General features: G+C 39.0%; 1 protein-coding gene across 1 annotated transcript in view; it reads right to left on the bottom strand.

Moving 5' to 3' along the window:
* Window positions 1-21,363, bottom strand: part of LOC135500177 (ankyrin repeat domain-containing protein 29-like) — a 651,767-nt gene that overhangs the window by 44,311 nt on the left and 586,093 nt on the right. The window contains exon 11 of the mRNA XM_064791424.1: window positions 187-285. Coding sequence (XP_064647494.1) covers window positions 187-285 — 99 coding nt within the window. The remainder of the gene's footprint in view (window positions 1-186; window positions 286-21,363) is intronic.

The following is a 21,363-nucleotide window of genomic DNA, read 5'->3' as shown; positions in this document are numbered from 1 at the left end:
CTAAGAACCACCTAGTAAAACGCTTACTAAGCTCTATTAAGAAGGCGTCATGAATACCGGTCCCTGAGGTGTGGATGATTTTCAGCGATTCAAACTAATTATCTCATTCAACAATAATATACAATGCTTTGTTATCTTATGATTTAGAAAGCTAAGATAAGATGAATGGAAGTTTTGGTGTGTTACCTTTTCCTCTTTGTCAACCTCTGCGCCACCTTTCAATAGAACATCTACAACATCAGGCTGACCGAATAGGGAGGCGATCATTAGCGCCGTCCAGCCGTCCTGAAACAAGACAGACATACTGTTGATAACCAAATATGGAAATACAATAAATATGTATATATATTTATGTTGATTCCTCCTAAAAGATTACGAAAGATTAATAACTAACAGTGAAATGTAATATACAAAATAGCCATAAAGAAACAAACAACCAAAAAACAACCAAACCAAAACACACACACACACGCATTCTTACGTGCACGTGGTGCAGATCGAGGACGCCACATTATAATTTAAAAGGACGTCCTCGCTTTTATGCATAAATGTCTCGGGGTTCTTCACCACTGTGGTCGATCATACAATAACAAAAGGCAGTGTACAATGTGTATGACCTTCCGATTGGATTATTAATGGTCGATCTGCACCACCAGAGGAAAATTGGCAACAAACCAACCATTACCTTGGCGACGGGGTCCCATATACTAGAAGGAATCTACAAAACTGGGTACTAAGTAAGGTGTCATACCTCTGCTGTATATGGAATGGGCACGTGATACGCCCAAAACATGCACTTTGAGGACTTTTCCAAGCGAGGACGTCCTCGTTTTGGTGTGTGTCCTCGGTTCTACATTTTTGTTTATTGAAAAACTTCAAAAATTTCCTGATTTTGCTCCCTATGTAAACGCCTTTTAAATCGTGTAGAAGAGGTATAAGGAAAACATGCATGGAAGAAAAAAGCGTTAGATTTCACACGATGGCATTTGCAAAGATTGGGAATCGAGTACAAACTTCTAGTGCAATCAACTGTCATATCCAGCCTGGATTATTGTAATAGCCTGCTCGTTGGTGCCGATGAAAATGTACTTGATAAGCTACAAAAGGTTCAGAATCACGCAGCGCGAGTAATCACAGGGACGCGTAAACGTGAACATATTACCCCCGTGCTGAGAAGTCTACATTGGCTACCAATCCTTGAACGTATAGAGCTCAAGACAATGCTCCTCATATACAAAGCAAGAAACGGACTTGCCCCTGCTTACATATCCGAGCTCCTCCCATCCTGTGACACTGGGCGATCCCTGAGGTCCGAAGACAAATGTCTCCTGAGGATCCCCAGGTATCGCCTGGAGACGTACGGTGGCAGGAGCTTCCTTGTACTGGCGGCCAGACTTTGCATGTGCATGCTGACACAAAGCAAAAAGCAAAAATTGTATCCAGTGATTTCACAAGTAGTCCGCATTTAGACGGGATATCTGCAACTTGGTTTTCAAGAAATGTAAAATGAATGAAAGTTAGGCAACACAAGTCATTTTCCAGAAGGGAGCCTTGACTCGATATCATTTAGAGAAAGGAGCACACAAGGTTAGCCAGAGAATCATTGAAGAGATGGTGATTAATCTGATGTGTTTCACATGCAAACTAAGAACAGTCCTCCTTTTTCATGGGTTGCAAGCTGATGTTAAAATGGATCAAACAATAATACAGCTAACAGAAATCCGTGGATGAAATATTATTGTGAGGTGATTTCATGATGCATACTGAGAACAGGTCTCCTTTTTAAGTAAATTTTAGTTGAAATGAGGAGAGCTGAAATATCACGGAAGAAGGGGCATAAATCTGATGCGAAGTGCAAACTAAGAACAGTCCTCCTTTTGACTGGCAGATAACTTAATAAATTCATTTTTAAGAATGGAAAACAAACCCAAGGACAGTGACCACAAACCAGAAAACGGAAACAGTCCGATTTGATTCCATGTGACAACTAAGAATAGTCCTACTTTAATGGGATTTCTGCCAACTGATGTCCCCGAAACCTGCAAACAAAGAAAACGAAGAAAAAAGACTGAAGATGGATCATTAGTCTAACCTGATATCAACTTATAAGATAGCTCTCCATATTGGAGCGGTTATCTGCCAACTGAGAGAGCAGCAAATAACAGTAGGTAGGCTAAATCATGAATGAATAGGCTATACGTTGATTCAACATTGATTCACCATTATTTCACACGCAAACTGTCATAGGACAATCTTCTTCCTCTGCAAATTTATTTTCAGGAAAGGAGTACACAATGTGAGCAAATGCAAAACTAAAGAAAGGTGATTAATCTGATGTGAATTTAAACTAAGGACAATCGGCAGCTTAGTGGATATCTGCCAACTCAGGAGCAAACAATGATGGGTGACCTAAAATCCATGAATGACGTTAAAATTGTATGTATTTTTACATGTAAACTGAGGGAAGTCCTCCGCATCCATGGCTTTGTGCATGATGATGGTCAAGAATAGAACAAACATGAAAGATTAATATACGGTGATTTCAAGTAGAAACCGTGGACAGTGCTAATCAATTTTAGAAATGATCTTCCTCTGGTTTGGGACAAATCAGGGTTCTCATTTTAAAACTGATTTTTTAAGACTGTTATTTTAATGTAGATATATATCTGCTAAGGTCTACTCGGGAGCAAAACAGTGAGAGAAAACAAAGAATGGCCATTAGAGATATTATGTGTTTCACATTCAAACTGAGGACAGTCCTCAGTCTTCATTGGTTTGTGCAAGCTTACAGCTGACACAAACAGAAAAAGCAAAATCTGTATCCAGTGATTTCACATGCAGTCCGCATTTAGACGGGATATCTGCAACTTCGTTTTCGAGAAAAGTTAGATGAGTGAAAGTTAGGCAACGAAAGTCGTTTTCCAGAATGGAGCCTTGACTCGATATTATTTTAAGAAAGGAGCACACAAGGTTAGCCAGAGAATGATTGAAGGGATGGTGATTAATCTGATGTGTTTTACATGCAAACTGAGAACAGTCCTCCTTTTTCATGGGTTTGTGCAAGCTGATGTTAAAATGGATCAAACAGTAATTACAGCAAACAGAAATCAGTGGACGAAATATTATTGTGAGAAGATTTAATGATGCCTACTGAGAACATGTCTCCTTTTTAAGCCAATTTCGGCTCAATTTCGGAACTAACAAAGAGAGCTGAAATAACACTGAAGAAGGGGCATAAATCTGATGCAATTTAAAGTAAAGACAGTCCACATTTAGAGTTGACAAACTAATTTGAAAGGAGCGCGCAAAGTGAGCCTAAGATCGATTAATTTGAAGTGATTTGACATGGAAACGTTTTAAAAAAAGTAGCATATCTGCTAAGCCACGAGGAAACAGTGAGATACTACAGATCATATGTACAATACTTTAAAAAGGAATTAAAAATATAATGTGTTTTCACGTGCAAACTGACAACAACGTCCATTTCATGGATTTGTGGAAGCTGATGTTCGTTCAAGAAGGCAGCGCACAATCAAGACTTAAACTACAGAACTGAGGTAAAAAAATAAGTATGAGGTGATTTCACATGCAAACTGTGGACAGTTTTCATTTTGATTGAACATCCACCCATTCATTTTTAAGAAAGTAGCACGAGCCAATGCAAAACTGAAGAAGGGTGATTAATCTGATAATTTTGGCGTGCAAACCATAGCTTGTCCTTGTTTAGGTGGATATCTGGTGCTCAGAAGCAAACAATGAGAGAAACCATTAATCGTAGAATGCACATTTAAGAAGTCCATTTGTTTTCATATGCAAACAGCGGACCGTCCTCCTTTTGCATGCATGTATTCCAGAAACGAGCAATCATTGAGATCTAACACAAAACAGAAAGGAAAATCAATATGACGTTATTTTGACAAGCAAACTGCAGGACAGACCACATTTTGACTCGATGACTGCAAATGAATATTCAAGAGAGTAGCACACAATTAAAGCCAATGAAATGTTAGAGAAGGGTGATGATAGTGTTTGACATGCACAATAATGGCAGTTGTCTTTCATTAGATATCTGCTAACTGAGGAGAAAACAACAAGAGTAATCAAAGAATGGACATAAGAAATCTTATGTGTTTTCACATTCAAACTGAAGGCAGTGCTCCTTTTGCATGGACCCGCGCAAGCTGATATTCAAGGAAGGAGTGAACAGTGACAGACAATGCAAAACACAGGAATCAAAATTATCATGAGATATTTTTTCCTGCAAATGGGGTAGGTCCACATTTTGACAAGATATATGCAAATTCATTTTCAGGAAAGGTGCAAATCGCGAAAGCAAACACAAAAAAATATTTTCAAGGCGGGAGTGCAAAATTAGAAAAATGCAAAATTGAAGAAGGTTGATCAATCAGGTGTGATTAGACATGGAAACTAAAAGTCCTAATTAAAGTGCATATCTGCTATCGCAGCATCATACAATAAGAGTTAAAAGAAAAATCCAAGAATGGAGATTAACAATTGAGTGCGTTTAAAATGCTAACTAGGGACAGTCCTCCTTTTGCTTTGATTTTTGCAAGCTGGTGTTCAAGAATGGAGCAAACAATGATGGCTAAGAAAAACTAATGAAAGCAAAATTAATATCAGGTTCAGAATGCAAACTGCGAACAGTACACATTTTGAGTAGCTTTCTGCATACTGTTGTTCAAAAGAAACAAACCATGCTAACAAAGAGAGCTTATATATAACACTGACGAAGGGACAAACATCTGATGCGATTTTAAACCGGTGCAATGTTTTTGAGTGTTTCTGTTTTTGAGTGTTTCCCCTCATTGTTTGGGAACGCTCAAAAATAGATTGACAAGTTTTTCTGTGTATCCCCCCTATTGAAAAGTCGTGGTCTCTCTAGCTGCCTATTGTTTGGAAACACTGACACATGGGGAACAACCACAGACGTTACACCGGCAGTCCTTTTGTGTGGATATATTTGAATCAATTAATACTAGTAGTAAGAAGCCCACAGTATGAGCCAAGGGGCGATTAATCTGTTGTGAATTGAGATATGGAAACTAAGGAAAGTCCTCCTTTGATTGGATATATGCTAACAAAAACAGGAAGGAGAAGAAATGTGAGGTGATTTTAAATCGAAACTTAGGACAGTATTCCCTTTGACTATCTGCAAATTTATTGTTAAGTAAGGAGCACACAAAGTAAGCCAGAGAAATATACTGATGTGTTTTCACATGCCAACTAAGGACAGTTATTTTATTGAAGTACATGTGTATGCTAACTGAGGAGCAAAGAACAAGAGTAATCAAAGAATGGACATTAAAAATCTTATGTGTTTTACATTCAAACTGAGGACAATGCGGCGATCCCACATTACTCCGGTGCCAGCCAAGTTACACTGGCTGCCTGTGCGCGAGCGTATAATTTTCAAACTACTCCTCCTGACCTTCAAAGCATATACCACTGGCTTGCACCAATTTACCTGAACGATCTCATCCAACATTACGTGCCTCCTCGTTACTTTCGCTCTGAATCTCAGGACCTTCTCATTTGCAGGATATATAGATTGAAAACATTTGGAGGTCGAGCATTCGCCACGTTAGCACCTCAACTGTGGAACTCTCTTTCCCCCACCCTGAGAGCTACATCGAATGTCTCAACCTTTCGCAAATAACTCAAGACCCTTCTTTTCAACAGAGCTCACCAGCGCCGGTGAACATTTGTTTCAAGTGATACAGGCGCTTTACAAATAACAATTTATCAATTTACAAATAACAATTTATCAATTTATCAATGCTCATGTGACGGGGCACAATTAGCAGTGTCCATTATCATCCGACATTTATGTTCAAATCATATCATCTTATATATAGTTAGTTTTATACCAGTTAAATGAGACTTCATTTAAATGAGACTTCATTTAACTCAATGTCATATATTATACTTAGGTTAGTTAGTTCACTTTTTACCATAACGTGTCAGGATGTTGTTCTCACTAACAACCATCCCAACAGGACACAAGGTATAAGGAAGCTATCATATATTCTAAAACTTCTAAGAAACTCCGGATTGGTACCAGTCGGTGACAGGTTTGGAGTGGTGCGTGGGCGTTTTAAGCCTATGAGATGATCAGCAAGAGGGAGAGTCTGGCACAGGAAGTTAACTTTTCCTGTCTCTGCCAGTTACAGTTTCTGGGAAATTGTGGAGTCATTCTCACATGGTCCTAAGATATTTAGTTGGGGAACAAGGGCCAAACATCACTTGCGTCTTGATCTCTTGCGAGGCAAGACCGTTGTTTAAAGAGAACTCATCATTAGATTAGATCCAATTTATGGAATTTTGTGAGATCATTCAGGAGATTCCAGTATGCTCTTATGTAGACCAGGAGCGAGAGAAAGATTGGTTCAGGAGAATTTACATGTCATTGTAAAGGAATAGAGGACCGCGTGATTGGTCAAAGGAAATAGACTGTGGAAAGGAGTATCCCACGTCTATGGGATCGTAAGGTGACCTGTCATTGCCCTTTTTCTTTTTCTTTTTTCTTTCTTTTTGTTCGGTTCTTTTGGTTGCGTATGTAAACGTGTATATAACATGCTCAAGAATATGCTAGTTGAATAAATATACCATATCCGGAAAGAATCTAGCCTTACTTTAATTCTGCTTGGCTATACTCATTTAGCATTGAATGGTGCAAGCTCCTGCTAAAGAAAAGTCATTTGTGGATGGTATTTTTCGTGCGGCCTTCCAGGATCGCTAATTACCATGCAAATTCCCGCTCTCAGGTCACTGGCTGCACATGCCTGCACCAACTAAATTTCTTTTCTCAGGCGCATGACCTGAGAGATCCAATAAACTTGGATGTTGTTTCGGTTCTCTTGACCCACATTACAGGGTCATTCCAAATATTTATTTCTTGAAAGCAAGGCCATGCTGTTATGTTCTTTCCCACCTCCACTCACTTTTCTGTTTTGCTCTCCTGGTTGTGCCGTGTCGTTTTCCCATTCTGGGTCGCATCCGTAGGCGGTCTTTACCCTACTCCATGTTTTTTCATCGCTCCTTTATTACACAGCTGCTTCTTGTTAATACTCAAAGCATCTTCGCTGCATCGTCTGTACATAATTTTACATTTTGGGGCCTATTATTATTCTTATCTCAGATAAAAGTCGCTCAGTGTCTTTATCATGTCTTTATCACATCTCCGAGTCGGTGTGACCTGTGATGGATATCTTGTCGTCTGCCTCATTGTCTTCATGGCAGGTGCAAAGAAAGTGTTGCCATAGTTATCTAGCAGCGTAATCTTAGGCCAGATCAGTTTATCTCCTTATGGCTAGTTAGCCCCTTTACATATTGCTAACATTTTACTGCAAACACCATTCCCGTTCCTGTCATTCAACCAATTATCATGTGGCACATCCTGTCTCAATCTTGGAACAGTCTTACTGGTCTTCTAGGAGACAGTCTCAAACTGGAGGACATGGGTGTCCTTGTCACAACCTCTGTTAGAACTGTTTCAACCATGGAGGAGACACCACAAAGAGATACGAATTACAGCATACACGTGTATACACAACACAGGAGAAGCAAGAATTATATCATGTGATTTCACAGGCCATCAGGAAACAGTCAGTATTTGGACAGGATAATTTGTTTTCAAGAAAGGTGCAAAATAGTGAACGCTTTTGCGAAACAAACGAAGCAATTTTCAAAAAAGGAGCACAGTTGAGGAAGAGCGAGAATCAGTTAAATGAAGGAGGGATATAAATATCATGTGAATTCAACTCAGTCCTCACATTAAAGGGTCCTCCATTTTTGTGGGCTGTGTTCATTCAACAACAGGCCGCTGAGCATACAATGATCGTGGTTATTGAAATACAAGACAAAATGTCCTTATAATTGCTGTTGCATGAAAAGAGATTCTGTGGTGTTTAATTATTATCTCCATTCATCCCGAATTGGTCTTTTGAGGACAAAGTTACAACCAGAATTGAGGCGACAAGTTCATTTTATCTGCAAAGTCATTAGATCCAAAATGTAATAGCAAGCACAAGACTGAAGAGAAATAGCAATTAGTCTGGTGTGATTTGATATACAAACTAAGGACAATCCCCGATAACTGCTAACTGAGGAGTAAACAATGAGATATTACATAACATCCAAGAATAATTTAAAAAATCTCGTGTTATGTGTTTTAAAATGCAAAATGAAGCTAGTCTGCAGTTTGACTGGATACCTCTAATTCTTTATCAATAGAGGAGCACACAAATAGAGCAAACAGAAGAAGGGACATTACACAATGGCCTGAGGATGGAAAGGGTCAATCATGTCAATTTCGCTTGCGTCGCGAAAGATGACCAGAATTGAATGTCCTGCGGATCCTGGTGGAGTTAAACATCTTTCGACTTTGAATGTTTTCAGATTCTGCACTCTTTTGAGCAAATCCATTCACTTCTGTGCGACAGGTTCGGGAAGGCTCTGGTCCCATCGGTATTTGTCTTTCCACACAGTTCATGTAACCAGTTTTTTTTGCGACCATGATGACTGGCGCCACGAGGCCTAAAACATCGAAAATTCCCGCTAACGAGCTCAGAACCAGCCTCTTGGTTAGGTTAAGGTGTCCGACGCAAGAACAGCACTCTTAGAGGAGTTGGAGCCTAAGCCAGCAACATGATGTTTGATGAGGACATACTGAGAGAGGGCCTCAATTTAGTCCCCAGCGAGGAGCCTGTACCGGAGAAATAGGTAGCATCAACTCCTAAGGTTGTTACATTTGATATAAAACAAACAAAACACACACACAACAAAGGTCTACGGTGTCTACAAATACATGCATGTAGTCGCTTCGACGAGTGATACAGTGCAGGAGCTGGCCCCTGTCATAGGTTAGTTATCCCAGCATTCAATTACCGACCTTAAGAATAAAATACATGTATTTATGTCGAAGTCCACTCCAGCTGTGGCCCCTGTGAGCTGGCTATCGTCCATGTTCCACAGTGTGGCGCTAAGTCCGACTGGGAACTCGTTGACAACGGTCTTCCTGAATTTATCCCGGTTAGCAGAGTGGACTGATCAGGCACAAAACAGGTGTACCGCTTGGTCAGTAAAAGTTTGGTTGCATTTATTTCTTTTTTTTGTAATTTATACTTTTTATTGTAAACTCTCAAAAAAATTTACACAAAGTATTCAATCCAACAATTTTGTTTACAACAGTTTTCTACAGTGCGGTGCAGTGTGCAAAGTGCAGAGGTGCAAGAAACTTAGTCTTTTCCTAGATAGCATTTAAGAAATTTCCCCATTTTCCCACAAAGTCTGTTCTTTTTTTGTGGCATTTTTCAATATTGATTTGAAGTTTTATTGTCTGTTTGAGATGTTGAAGGTTTTGTAGTCTAATGTTTAGTTTTGTTTTGTAGATATATTCTTTTGTAATAATTTTGATATGTTCTATTGCAAGCGACTGCCCTGGACTTCCAAAAATGATGTCTTTGATGTTAAATAGTGGTATGTTTAGATGTTGACAAAGGTTTAGCCAGAGAGTTTTGGTTAAATTGCATTCCCACAACAGGTGTTGTAAAGTTTCTTTATATATTAAACAAAAACTACATGTATTGGTGTTTGTTAGGCCACATTTGTATAACCAAGTATTAACAGGTAATGTTCTATGTAATATTTTATATTGCAACATTCTTAGTTTGGTGTCAATTGTGGCCCGGTAAGGGAGGCAGTATATGTCGCTCCAGTCATCTTCAGTGAGGTTGCAGTTAGTTATGGTTGTCCATTTGGTTTCTGATTTTTCAGGTCTTTTACTTGTACTTTTAATTTTTTGCCAATAGAAATGTTTTCCCGGTTTTTTAAGATTTTTTATCTTTGTTATGCTAAGATCGACAATTTCGGTCAGATTTGATCCCCCATCTTTTATTCTTTTCTTCCAGTTTTTTGGTACTGCATGTAACACAGCTAAGAGTTTGAACGGTTCTTTTTGAATTCCATATTTTGTCGAGAATTGTTCCCATGTATAAAAGTTCCCTGTTTCGTCAACTAAATCATTCAGATATTAAACACCATGTAGTTGCCATTCATTGTAGAAGATTGTTTTGGTGTTTATTTTGATATTTTTATTATGAAAAATCATGTTTTTTAGGGGATGCTCTTCTTCAGCCATTGTTATCAAAGATTTATAAACATCTTGCCAGAAAGGGTTTAGGTGATTTTTAAAGGTTGCATGAGGGTCTCTTGAAAGCCAAATTGAATTTCCGCCATGCTTAGTAGTGTCAGAAAGGATAAGTGTTTTCCAATCAGAAAAATTTAGATCATTGTGTAATTTCTTAACCCATATCAATTTTTGGGCCATACAGAAGTATTTTATATTTATCATTTTTAAACCACCATTGTCATAGTCATTGCATAGCGTTGTTCTTTTTATTTTTTCATTTTTATTGTCCCAGATGAAATTAAAGCAGATCTTTTCTAGCCTTCCGAAACATTCCTCTGATGGATTTGGCAGTGCTGTAAACAGGTGTATTAATTTAGAGAGTGCTAGTGACTTAATGATACAGATTTTCCCATACATAGTTAGATTTCTCCCTGTCCAGATATTTAGTAGTTTTGAAACTTATCTGGTTTTGTCTACATAGTTTTTTTCAGTAAAATTTTCCTCATCTAAATTGTATTTTATTCCCAATAAAGTGAACTTTCCCTCTAATTGCCATTTTATATCCTTGTCATTTCCCAGATTGTAGTTTAATTGTTCAGTGAGCCCAATCTTGATAGCTACTGTTTTGGTGTAATTTATTGTCAACCCTGACACTTCTGAAAATCTATCGAGGATGTTCACACAAGATCTGTAGTTGTGTTCTGTATTATCGAGGAAGAGAGTTGTATCATCTGCCAGTTGGCTAATTAAGTATTCCGAGTTGTCGATTTTTATGCCTTTTATGTCTTGGTTGTTGATGGAGTTGGCAAGGATCTCTGCTGCCAGAAGAAAAAGATATGGGGAGAGGGGGTCCCCCTGCCTGACTCCTCTTCCTAATGTAAACCTATCGGAGCAGTGCCCATTGTTTATTATACAACTTTGGATGTTTTGGTAGAAGATTCTTATCCATGTTCTTATATTTTCCCCAAAATTGAAGTACTTCATTGTCCTATTTACAAAATTCCAGTCAAGAGAGTCAAATGCCTTCTCAAAATCGATAAGCAGTATAATACCAGGCATAGATCTACGTGTATTGTGTTTTTTCATCTTAAAGATTAAATCCCATGTGATACGAGTGCATTCCCCTACAAACCTACCCTTTACAAAGCCCTTTTGATATTTTGAAATCAATTGATTTAAGTTTGTTTTGATCCTGCTAGATATAACCCCGGACAGTATTTTATAATCGACATTTAAAAGGGAAATTGGGCGCCAGTTTTTCATAAGTTTTTTATCTTTACCAGGTTTAGGGAGGCATGTTATTACTCCTAGTTTTTGATTGTCCGATAGTTCGCCCGTTAAAAAAGCCTCTCTGAAGGATCTTATCATTGCAAGTTTTAATTCACCCCAAAAGTGATTATAAAATTCCACGGTAAGACCATCTGAGCCAGGTTATTTTTTTAGTTTCATTGTCTTCAACACAGCTTTACACTCTGCCTCACTAATATCATTTTCCAATTCCATTGCTTGTTCATCTGTTAATTTTTGTATTGTATCATCTTCTGGGAAAAAGATATTTAAGTTTTCACCTGTGTTATTTGTTTGTTTCTGTTTATAAATATTTTCATGCTGCTCCTTTAGAATATCATTTATTTCAATTAGCTCGTTACAACAGTTCTGTAATGGCTTTTTCTTGAAAGTGTCTGTTTTCTAAATTGCAGAAGTATTTTGAGTTTTTCTCGCCCTCTAGATGCCATTTTGCTTTTGCTCTTGTTATTATCCCATCTACTTTATTATCTCTTAGTGTCTTCAGTTCATTTTGCACTTCAATGTATTTAGTTAAGTTTTCTGCATTTGGATTAGCATTATATTTTATATGTAAAGCATCCATTTTTTTGTCTAATAGTTTCTCTTGTTTTTGATTTTCCCTCTTTTTGGCCGTTGAATACGCTATGGTTTTCCCCTTATTTGGGTTTTTAGAAACTCAAAAGCAAGTTGATCACTTAGGTTATTGTTTTGATTTGTAACATCATTTATGACTCTTTTAATTTCCACTACGTATTCTTCATCCTTTAGTAACGAGTTGTTAAACTTCCATAGCCCTGGGCCTTTTTGTTGATTTGATAGATTTAAAGTTAATTCCACCACTGAATGGTCCGATCTATAACCAGGTTTTATATAAACATTTTCTACTTTGTCTTTTATGCTGTCCGATATGAGAAAGTAGTCTCGACGACTAAGTTGATTCCTAGAATTATGCCATGTGTACATGCGAGTGTCAGGGTTTTTATCCCGCCAAGGATCGTGCAGATCAAGATCTAGTTTCATTTCATTTACAGCTTCATTTGCCTTTGGGTTGTTTTTATTCATTAAGTTGTAGTTGTCTAGTGTGTAGTCTTGAACTACATTGAAATCCCCTCCCACCACTGTATTGCTATGATCAAACTCCCCTATTTTGGTTTTTATATTTGTGAATAAGGTTGGTGTGTCCTCATTTGGCCCATATAAGTTAACTATTGTCATTCTGTAATCACTGATTGTAATATCTAATATTATGTACCGCCCCTCTGGGTCAATTATGGTTTTGTTAATATTGTGACTGAACGAATTTCTCAGAAGTATGGCTACTCCTCTACTATTTGTGGTATGCATTTATTTCTTACAGCAATTATCAGCATATTCAGCCTGGCAATGTCTACATATTTGTTTATGTTCTTTGCGTCTTTGCTAATACCGCAGTCGAAAGAAGGGGCGGAAAGTGTAGAATTCGTTGCAAGGAGACATTTCTGGACCCTCCAAGAATTTCATATACATGTATTCTGTATTGACAAAGGAGCGGTTGATGACCGTTTTCCGTAGGACTTTGACAGGGAAACGTTCGGGATCATAACCCGCTACGACAGCTAAATATTCGGATAGATTATAGCGTGCCTGAGTCTCTTTGATCTTAGCGGAAGGAAGCGAAATGTTCATACACAGCTCATTTAGTGATGCGAATCTATCATGGAATTGCGGACGAGGACTAGTTTGCACAGGAATATGGTGTATTCCTGTTTCGCCAATTCCTGTTTCGCCTATTCCTGTATCGCCTAATTCCTGTTTCACCTAATTCCTGTTCCGTCTGATTCTGTTTCGCCTAAATATATTGCTGCTAACCTCCCCACAGATATTGACCGTCCCCATTATACAGTGTTTCTATGATAGTTTGGCTATTCATTAAGAATAACTTCGAACAGTTTTTATGATCCTATGTCTACTGGTTTTACATGTAGCTAAATCAATTATGTTTGTATTATTCGGAATAACTTTGAAGAATTGTACATAACTAGGTTTATGTTTTAGCTCGTCAGTGGTGATAAAAAGGAAGAAATGTAGTAAAAAGGTTTTACCCTTTCATCAGATTTGAGAAAGGTTTCTTATCACACAAGGCCTGCGTTTTAAACTGTGGATCCTCGTTTATTTCTTCCAATCCAAACGTCGATTGAACAGAAAAGGAAGGGATGGTAAAATACGCTGGAAATGTATCGTAGGGACGTGTAGTGCTAATGCAGTTACTGATGGAGGAAGTAGGTAAGACTATGGTTCAATCAAATACACATGACTCAATTTGATGAGACATACGCAGCATACTCAGTAATCAAATAATTAGTTTGTCTGCTCTGGGTTGCTTTATGTAATTAATTAAATTATGTGACATAACATAAGTTGAATGCTAAATTTGCCAGAACAAACTCGAGCGCGATGTTAACATAAAACTAATGTTTAACTGAAAGGGAATGAGGTCTTAAACATTCCTGCTCTATTTTGATAACCTACGGTCAACACAAGTTCGTGCATTAGGCTACATTATACTGAGGCTTTGCGGTACAAACATGTACCATGCATATACACGTATACATATGTCAAGTATGATTGAAACCGTCCCGGTCCCACACCCTAATCTATTGTTTCAATCAGGGAGGCTTTAACAGTGCTGAAATGGTTTATGCCTGTTTCGCCTATTTCCAATTTCGCCTATTCCTGTTTTGTCCATTCAAGTTCCGCCTATTTCTGTTTCACCTATTCCTGCTTCGCCTATTCCTGTTTCGTCTATTCAAGTTCCGCCTATTTCTGTTTCACCTATTCCTGCTTCGCCTATTCCTGTTTCGTCTATTCTTATTTCGCCTACTTCCTGTTTCGCCTATAATTGAAATATCCCTAAGTACAACACGAAAACTTTAAATAAAGCAGTTGGTCCGTGGAATGCGCGCTATGGGTGTTGGAAAACCCGAGATCTAGCTGGGGAGTCATGCGAGATGACTGGACAGTTGGCCCTGTACTGCATGTGTCTGCTTAGTTAAATGTCAAGACATGTTTAAGTCCCCGCCCTTCCCCTTCCGAGATATACGGATGTTCTGTACACATGAAAGCTTTCTTGGCTTCACCAGAGTCTTTCAAATAAAGAATCAGGTCACATCAAGTTTCCTTTGATCCAACAGTGCTGTCGGGCCATTAACAATCCAGCTACAAGAAGAGCTGAGGTGCAAACAATGATAGAACGACCAGAATTCAACGAAAATCTTACCCTGCACATGAGGTACACATATGATTTATCGGGTTACAAATACATGCAATATGAATTATATTGCTGAGAACGAGCTAAGAATTTAGGCAGATGTGTTGATTAGCGGCTAATTGCCAAACATAACAAAAATCAAACCACAATTAAGCTAGATGCACTCTCCTCTGTTGGCAATTTGTTATACAAAAAATCATAATTAGGTTGTAATCAATGGCAATACAAACTGTGAATAATTTCTAAAGAGTTGATTTAAAAATTAATGTACACACCATAAATGTTTGTAAGGTTCAAGCCGAACTGCGTGTTCATCAAGTAACGATGGTATACCTCACACAACTTTGCGCTTGTGTGCCAAAACAGCTCATCGATAGGAAAATGAACTGTTTTCTAATCTGAATGAACTACAAACTGGGCTTCAAAATCACAAAACTATCAAATATCCCATTTAATAACAGTTACATCAAATAAGCAAATCGTTGATAGATATAAAATGAGATTTCTAAACATCTGAACATCTGAACACAAAAAACGAGACGTTTCGCATTTTTTCCACTTTTTTCCGTTTTCCAATGGATGACAACAAATTGAACCATGTGATGGTCCATTTAGCACCAACAACATACTCAACTGCCAAGCACAAAAATGTGTGATGACGTGGGGTAGAAAAACGCTTTTCGATAATAATTTTCAAACCAGTGCCATCACTTCTCCTCAAAACTGTCGAAAAGCAAGATGCGAAACTAAATGTTATCTTTGACATTATATCTAAAAGGTTTTATAGAGATCAGTGACTTTGAAGTAGGCGTTTGTTCAACGGATCGAAGAATTGTTCAATGTCCAGTTGTGCGGAATTGGCGTGGGTGTACCACGTGACCCGAGAGAGCTCTGTCCCAACGCGCGTCTTCCGAAACAGGCAGCGGCTTTGATGTTGAAGCCATACGTTCCCTAGTTGCCTGACTCTTTATTTGTAAGACTCTGACCCAAGTAATGCAGGACAAATTGAAAAGGGCTTTATTTCGGAGGACAACTTAGATGGAGGTGAAACCAGTCATTATCTGCCTCTTTTTCCCGTACTCCGTGACAGTGAAACCACTCCCTTGAGAATCTTCTTCGACGCAAGTAGCTGCTAAGTCTTATGTAAACAAACAGTGGAGAAAAATAAAACCTGGGATGAACACTTATCAATTACCGAACATCAAGAGTGGGAAACCATTAAAATGGATTCCCTTTCTCTCACGCACAAGCCTTCTATTCCTTGCTGGTAAAGAGGTGACACCAGCAAACCGTTACAAATCGTAATAATCTGTGACACATGTCCAACCACCGTCATTGGATGCGTCGCTTATGCCAAACAGAACAATGAAGTTGCCCTCAACGGCTCGAAAAACAAAGTCATCCCGGACAATGCTTAAACGTTTACAAGCGCCGACACCGAGTTGAAACGGCTATACAACATTGTGAGAACAGAACAATTTCAAAGCCACACTTTCTGAGAAAGGAATAGCTTTCAAATATGCAGGCCACCTGGTTCGCTGGCGTTTATGAGAGACTGATTAGTGTGACCAAACTGGCGCTTAAAAAAACTTTGCGCAAATCACTTGTTCCAATGGACGAGTTTCAAAAGCTCGTCAAAAAATCCAAGCAACGGTAAATAATACATCACTCACGTATCTGTCAGCAGATCCAATTGAACTGAAAGCTATTATCGCGAACAATCGTATGTATGGACATGATATGTCATCGTTGCCTGACGAAAATATTGAGGATGACTTGGATATAACATCATGCTGGCAGAGATAAAGTCGAGAAATTGGTATACAAACGCGCGAAATGTCTTTAAACGTTCAGGAAACGTTTCCCATGACCAGTAATGTAGAACAGAATATTTTCACGGCGAATGTTTTCTAGTTCGATGCACTGCAAGTGGAGGCATGGCATCAATAACATGGAATTATTGCCGAAAAGAAAGATATTTTCGCGGTAGAATATATTTGCAAGCATGACCTACTCGCGAAATTTGGGAAAATATCCTGCACGCCAATTTTTTCCGTTCGAGTATCTTGCGAGGTTGCGGGAACAACACCAATACGAACTTATAGCAAACAAAATGTCAAAACCGACATCATTGAAGTTAATGACGTCATTCTCGTTCACGACAAGGACACCAACAGGAGAAACTGGAAACTGGCGATCACAGGAGAACTCTATATAAAGGCCAAGACGAGTGCTGACCTGGTCTGCACTGGTCAAAACAGCCACAGGGCAATTAAACCGTGCAATCGGAAAATTGTATTCGCTTGAGTTAACCGTTGATGAATGCATCGAACGGTCCTCACAAATCAGTTCTGTACAAAAACTGAAGACGAGACCAAAGCGGTCAACCGCTGCTATTACGTGGCTCTAAATCAGGGAACACTTGGATTACTACGGACAGTAAAAAGTTTACTGAATATCGCCAAAATCATCATTTAATTATATCTACATTTATCTATACATTTGGGCATTGTACAGTGGTTTGGATATCTCCCTCCGTCAGGGTAAGACGCCTGCAGCCATTGCGACTCCCTCCGTCGGGGTTACGACGCCTGTTGCCCATTAGAAAGTGAAATGACAACCGAAGTGACATTCTGAATGTCATCTACATGTTTATTGAAATACTAGAACATTGACGCTCTTATCATGGAATACCTGACTAGTTTAGCGTGTTTTTGGTCATCGTCATTTTGAATGTTTAGTAACAATGGTAATAGAAGCTTTAGAATCACAGCGCAGATTAATCTCTTTAATAAACTTCAAATGTCCAGTTGTGTCTACCACTTTGAATTTACATCTGTAGTAGTTAGTCTGCGTTTGAAAACGCAAGTATCAAAACACCAGTCTTGATTACAGACCACCCTGGATGATTGGATGGTGTCCAGTACGGGCAAATCACTGTGAACTATTAAGATGGATTAAATAATCATCTGTTAAAAGATTAACGCAGCGGGGAACGACAGGAACTATGCCTTTCCTGAATCTAAGGCAACGGTCATGTTTTTGCTGCTGGAGCCAATATGTCTACAGTGGTACCCTGAGCAATTCCTTTGGGATAAACCTAGGTTCTTAATCGTAGTAGCTTCTTTTTGATTCAATCATCGAGCTTCCTTTTAATCTGTTATCTCATAATTACGCCACATGTGTATGCTTTGATCGATAGTTTGTAGTAACAAAGTCAGTTGTAAAAAAGATATCAGACAACCAAGTTCGCCATAAAATTCAGTCAGCAACTCCCCAGAAAAGTTGAAACCCCGAAGTGCGGTCTTTTCGACACCTGGAGATATACGACCTAAGTACAACACAGCTCTAGGTTTTTGAAGAGTGCGATTGCACACAACACCACAGAATACTGACGGGCTGTCCTTTCGTAGCTTGTCGCTCCCACCATATTACTCTTGTAGTTAAGTCCACCCCAACCTCAATTCTGTAATGTTCAGAACAGCCTGACACAAAGAAATACCTCGCATTTAGGACTCCGTTTCCCTGCGTGTTTAGCAACCTACCGGTGTAGAAGTTTAAAATGTCCCAGTATAAAATGTCCGGGAACAAAGGATTCTATTATGCGCTGAGCTATTGACGGTCATTGCCTCTATAGAACCATATGCCATAATCTGTCAGAATACAATAGGCCCGGACACTTTTTCTAGGGGGACACTTTTTACTTTTACACCGGCACCAAACTGGAAACATTGATTTGTCTCAATAAGACCTCCAGCAGTGAAAGATAACTATCTATGACAGGTGTCAACTAAAAGTGTTGCTGTCGTCACACGCTTACATTTGTTTGTTTCTGTGTGTGATTCCTTGAGCAAACCACTTACCATTCCACAAGTGTAAGAGTTGTTCCCCAGATCACAGTATCCATTACTGGAGCAATTATTACCACTAGCATATACCCATGGAGCGGGCAAAGTTGAAATGTAATAGCTTAGTTAAATGGGCACGATGATTGAACTACATTAAATATCTTACGTTACTGAAGTTTTATTAAAGGTTAAACACGAAATGAACTGCATTTAGGGACTTATTGCTGCTATCTACATGCAACCCCCAATAGATTGATTGGAGTACGCTATTTTGCACAATGCATTGAGACCAGTGACAGCAGGTCCTGTTCCAAATAAGGCCCTCACATATTAGGCATATCACCTACCCACTCCCGTACCCAATGCCACTGTCGGACCAAAGCCAGGCGCATGGAGAGATGCAGAACACAATTCAAACTGACAACATCAGTCAGTAAAGAATAAATCAAAGAGCAGGCGCTGGCCACTGTACATATTTTGTCCATCCTGTTATAACTGTTTATTGATGCCCACTGCATGTTCCGGCAGGCCACTCTGCAGAATTTGCCTTATCACTCAGGTCAGTGTTTCTCGAATAGAACTAAAATAGAATAGGCTAATTATTAATCTCCCTGCTAATACCCTGCACCATGGACCAGGTCGTATAGCACTACATACGTGCTGGAAGCTAATATTGATGTGGCAGGGAGAATATGCGTGAAGTTTGTGTATGCTTTTGAGAATGAGCGGAGCTCTCCAGTCGACGTGCTCTCTGAAAAGTTGTTATTTATTCCAAAACCACCAAGATATTGGACGTATGACACCCTCAGTGACACTCTTACTTATGATCCACACCTACGAAGCCAAAAGTTGCAAGAATTCGACGCATTTCCGAGGCCCAATTTTGAAACAAAAATCGCCTCCTATTTAGCGGCCACAACGCGCATTATAGTATAGATTCCACAAGCGTAAGATTTATTACCTGGAACATTGTCACTATTGCTGGTGCAGTCTTTACCACTTCACAAGCGTAAGACAAATGCCCACTTAACCACCTATAATATGGTGGAGAATTTATTTTGCCTTGATACCATTCATTTTAATTGGTGAATCGACCGTTTTACAACAACCCCGTACAGTACGACGCCAAGGTGAGCGTTTTTGGAGGCGCTCATTGGCGCCGTCCAGCCGTTCTATAACAAGACAGACACACTGTCGATAAGCAAATATCGAAATACAAAAAAAATAAACGACTAGATAGATCGAGGAGTAGATGATTTCAAGAGATTCAAACTAGTTATCTTATTCAACAATAACATACACATTGCCAACATATTTTTGATATTGCTTTATCATCTTATGATTTGAGAAAGCTTTTGGTGTGTTACCTTCTTCCCTTCGTCAACATCTGCGCCATTTTCAATAGCATGATAGAGCATCTACGACAGCAAGGTGACCGTTGTGAAAGGTGATCATCAGCGCTGTCCATTGGCGCCGTATCAACAACCAAATTTTGAAATATCATAATACATGTACATCACTACTATAAGGGACGTAGAGCTGAAATAGTTTGTCACACATCTCCTCCGTCAGTTCAGATCGGATGACCTCGGAACTTTTTCTGAAAGTTGTGGTTGATATGGAGATGGTCATCGCCGGGTTAAATGGGAAACTTTACAGCGATCTCGGAGAAAAAGCATTTTTTGTTCTTTCGATATATGGGCATACTCATTAACATAAGAGGCAATTTCCGCAGGTCTGAATATACATATGGGGCCATCTATTAAATCAAACGTGTGCGATATAAGAAAATAAGCCGGAAAAGTATTGGGGCCACTATATGTTTAAAACATTCATCCATCTCCGCAATCTTTCCCCTTAATTTTGTTAATTGCTCTTAATTTTTCGAAGTACCGTATGGGAATTCATCACGTGATACACGTCACATAATAACAAAACCGCCTCACCCGACCCAAGCACTGGGCGCGAAGTAGCGCACAGCTCCCTATATGAATACCCGGGGAAAATATAAAATATAACATAAAATCCCGATTAAAATTTTTTTACTGCAATAAAAACAGGCTAACCACTGCAGATTAATAAGTGAGTGTTCCGGAACGAGTGGAGTCCGTGCGGAAGGTGTCGAAAAAACCCTAGGCGAAATACCCCCTCCGTTTGGTGCTGCCACCCACTATGTTCGCGGCATTTGTTGCACTAGGTTCGTGACTTCACGCCATTGCCTCTTCACCATTCGCGAAATAGTTCGTCAAAATAACTCGAGACCACTTTGAAGAGTGGTGGAGTTTGATTTTTTTCGGTCGTTTTGGCCAAAAACGCGTATAGTGTAAGTAATTTGGAGAAAAATCATCCCCCCGAATCATCATGTTCGATTTGTAAACACTTGGGTCGGCGCGGAGTGCTCCACATCACACATCGACCTATTTTACGCATTTGACGTTTAGCATTGCGTGTTCAACAATATTGGAACGGTATACCTCACACCACTTTGCGCTTATAGGTGTGCCAAAACAAGTGCATCGATGGGAAAATGAGCCATTTTTAATCTAAATAAACTAGAACCTGGGCTTTAAAATCGCCAAACAATCAAATATCCCATTAAGTAATAGTTACATTAAATTAGAAAAATTATAATTGACATGAAATGGGATTTCTAAACATATGAATATCTAACCACAAAAAACGCGACGTTTAGCACTTTTTCATGTTTTTTTCTCGTTTTTTTGTAGTTGTCAAAATGGATAAGATATAAATATTCAATTAGATGACAACGAATGGAACCATGTGATACCCTTAGATGGTCAATTAGGCACCGACATCATACCAAACTGCTA

The sequence above is a fragment of the Lineus longissimus genome, chromosome 16 (genome assembly GCF_910592395.1).
Source record: "Lineus longissimus chromosome 16, tnLinLong1.2, whole genome shotgun sequence".
Classification (NCBI taxonomy): Eukaryota; Metazoa; Nemertea; class Pilidiophora; order Heteronemertea; family Lineidae; genus Lineus; species Lineus longissimus.
The sequence above is the reverse complement of the archived record's forward strand: the minus strand, read 5'-3'. Positions and strand labels throughout refer to the sequence as shown.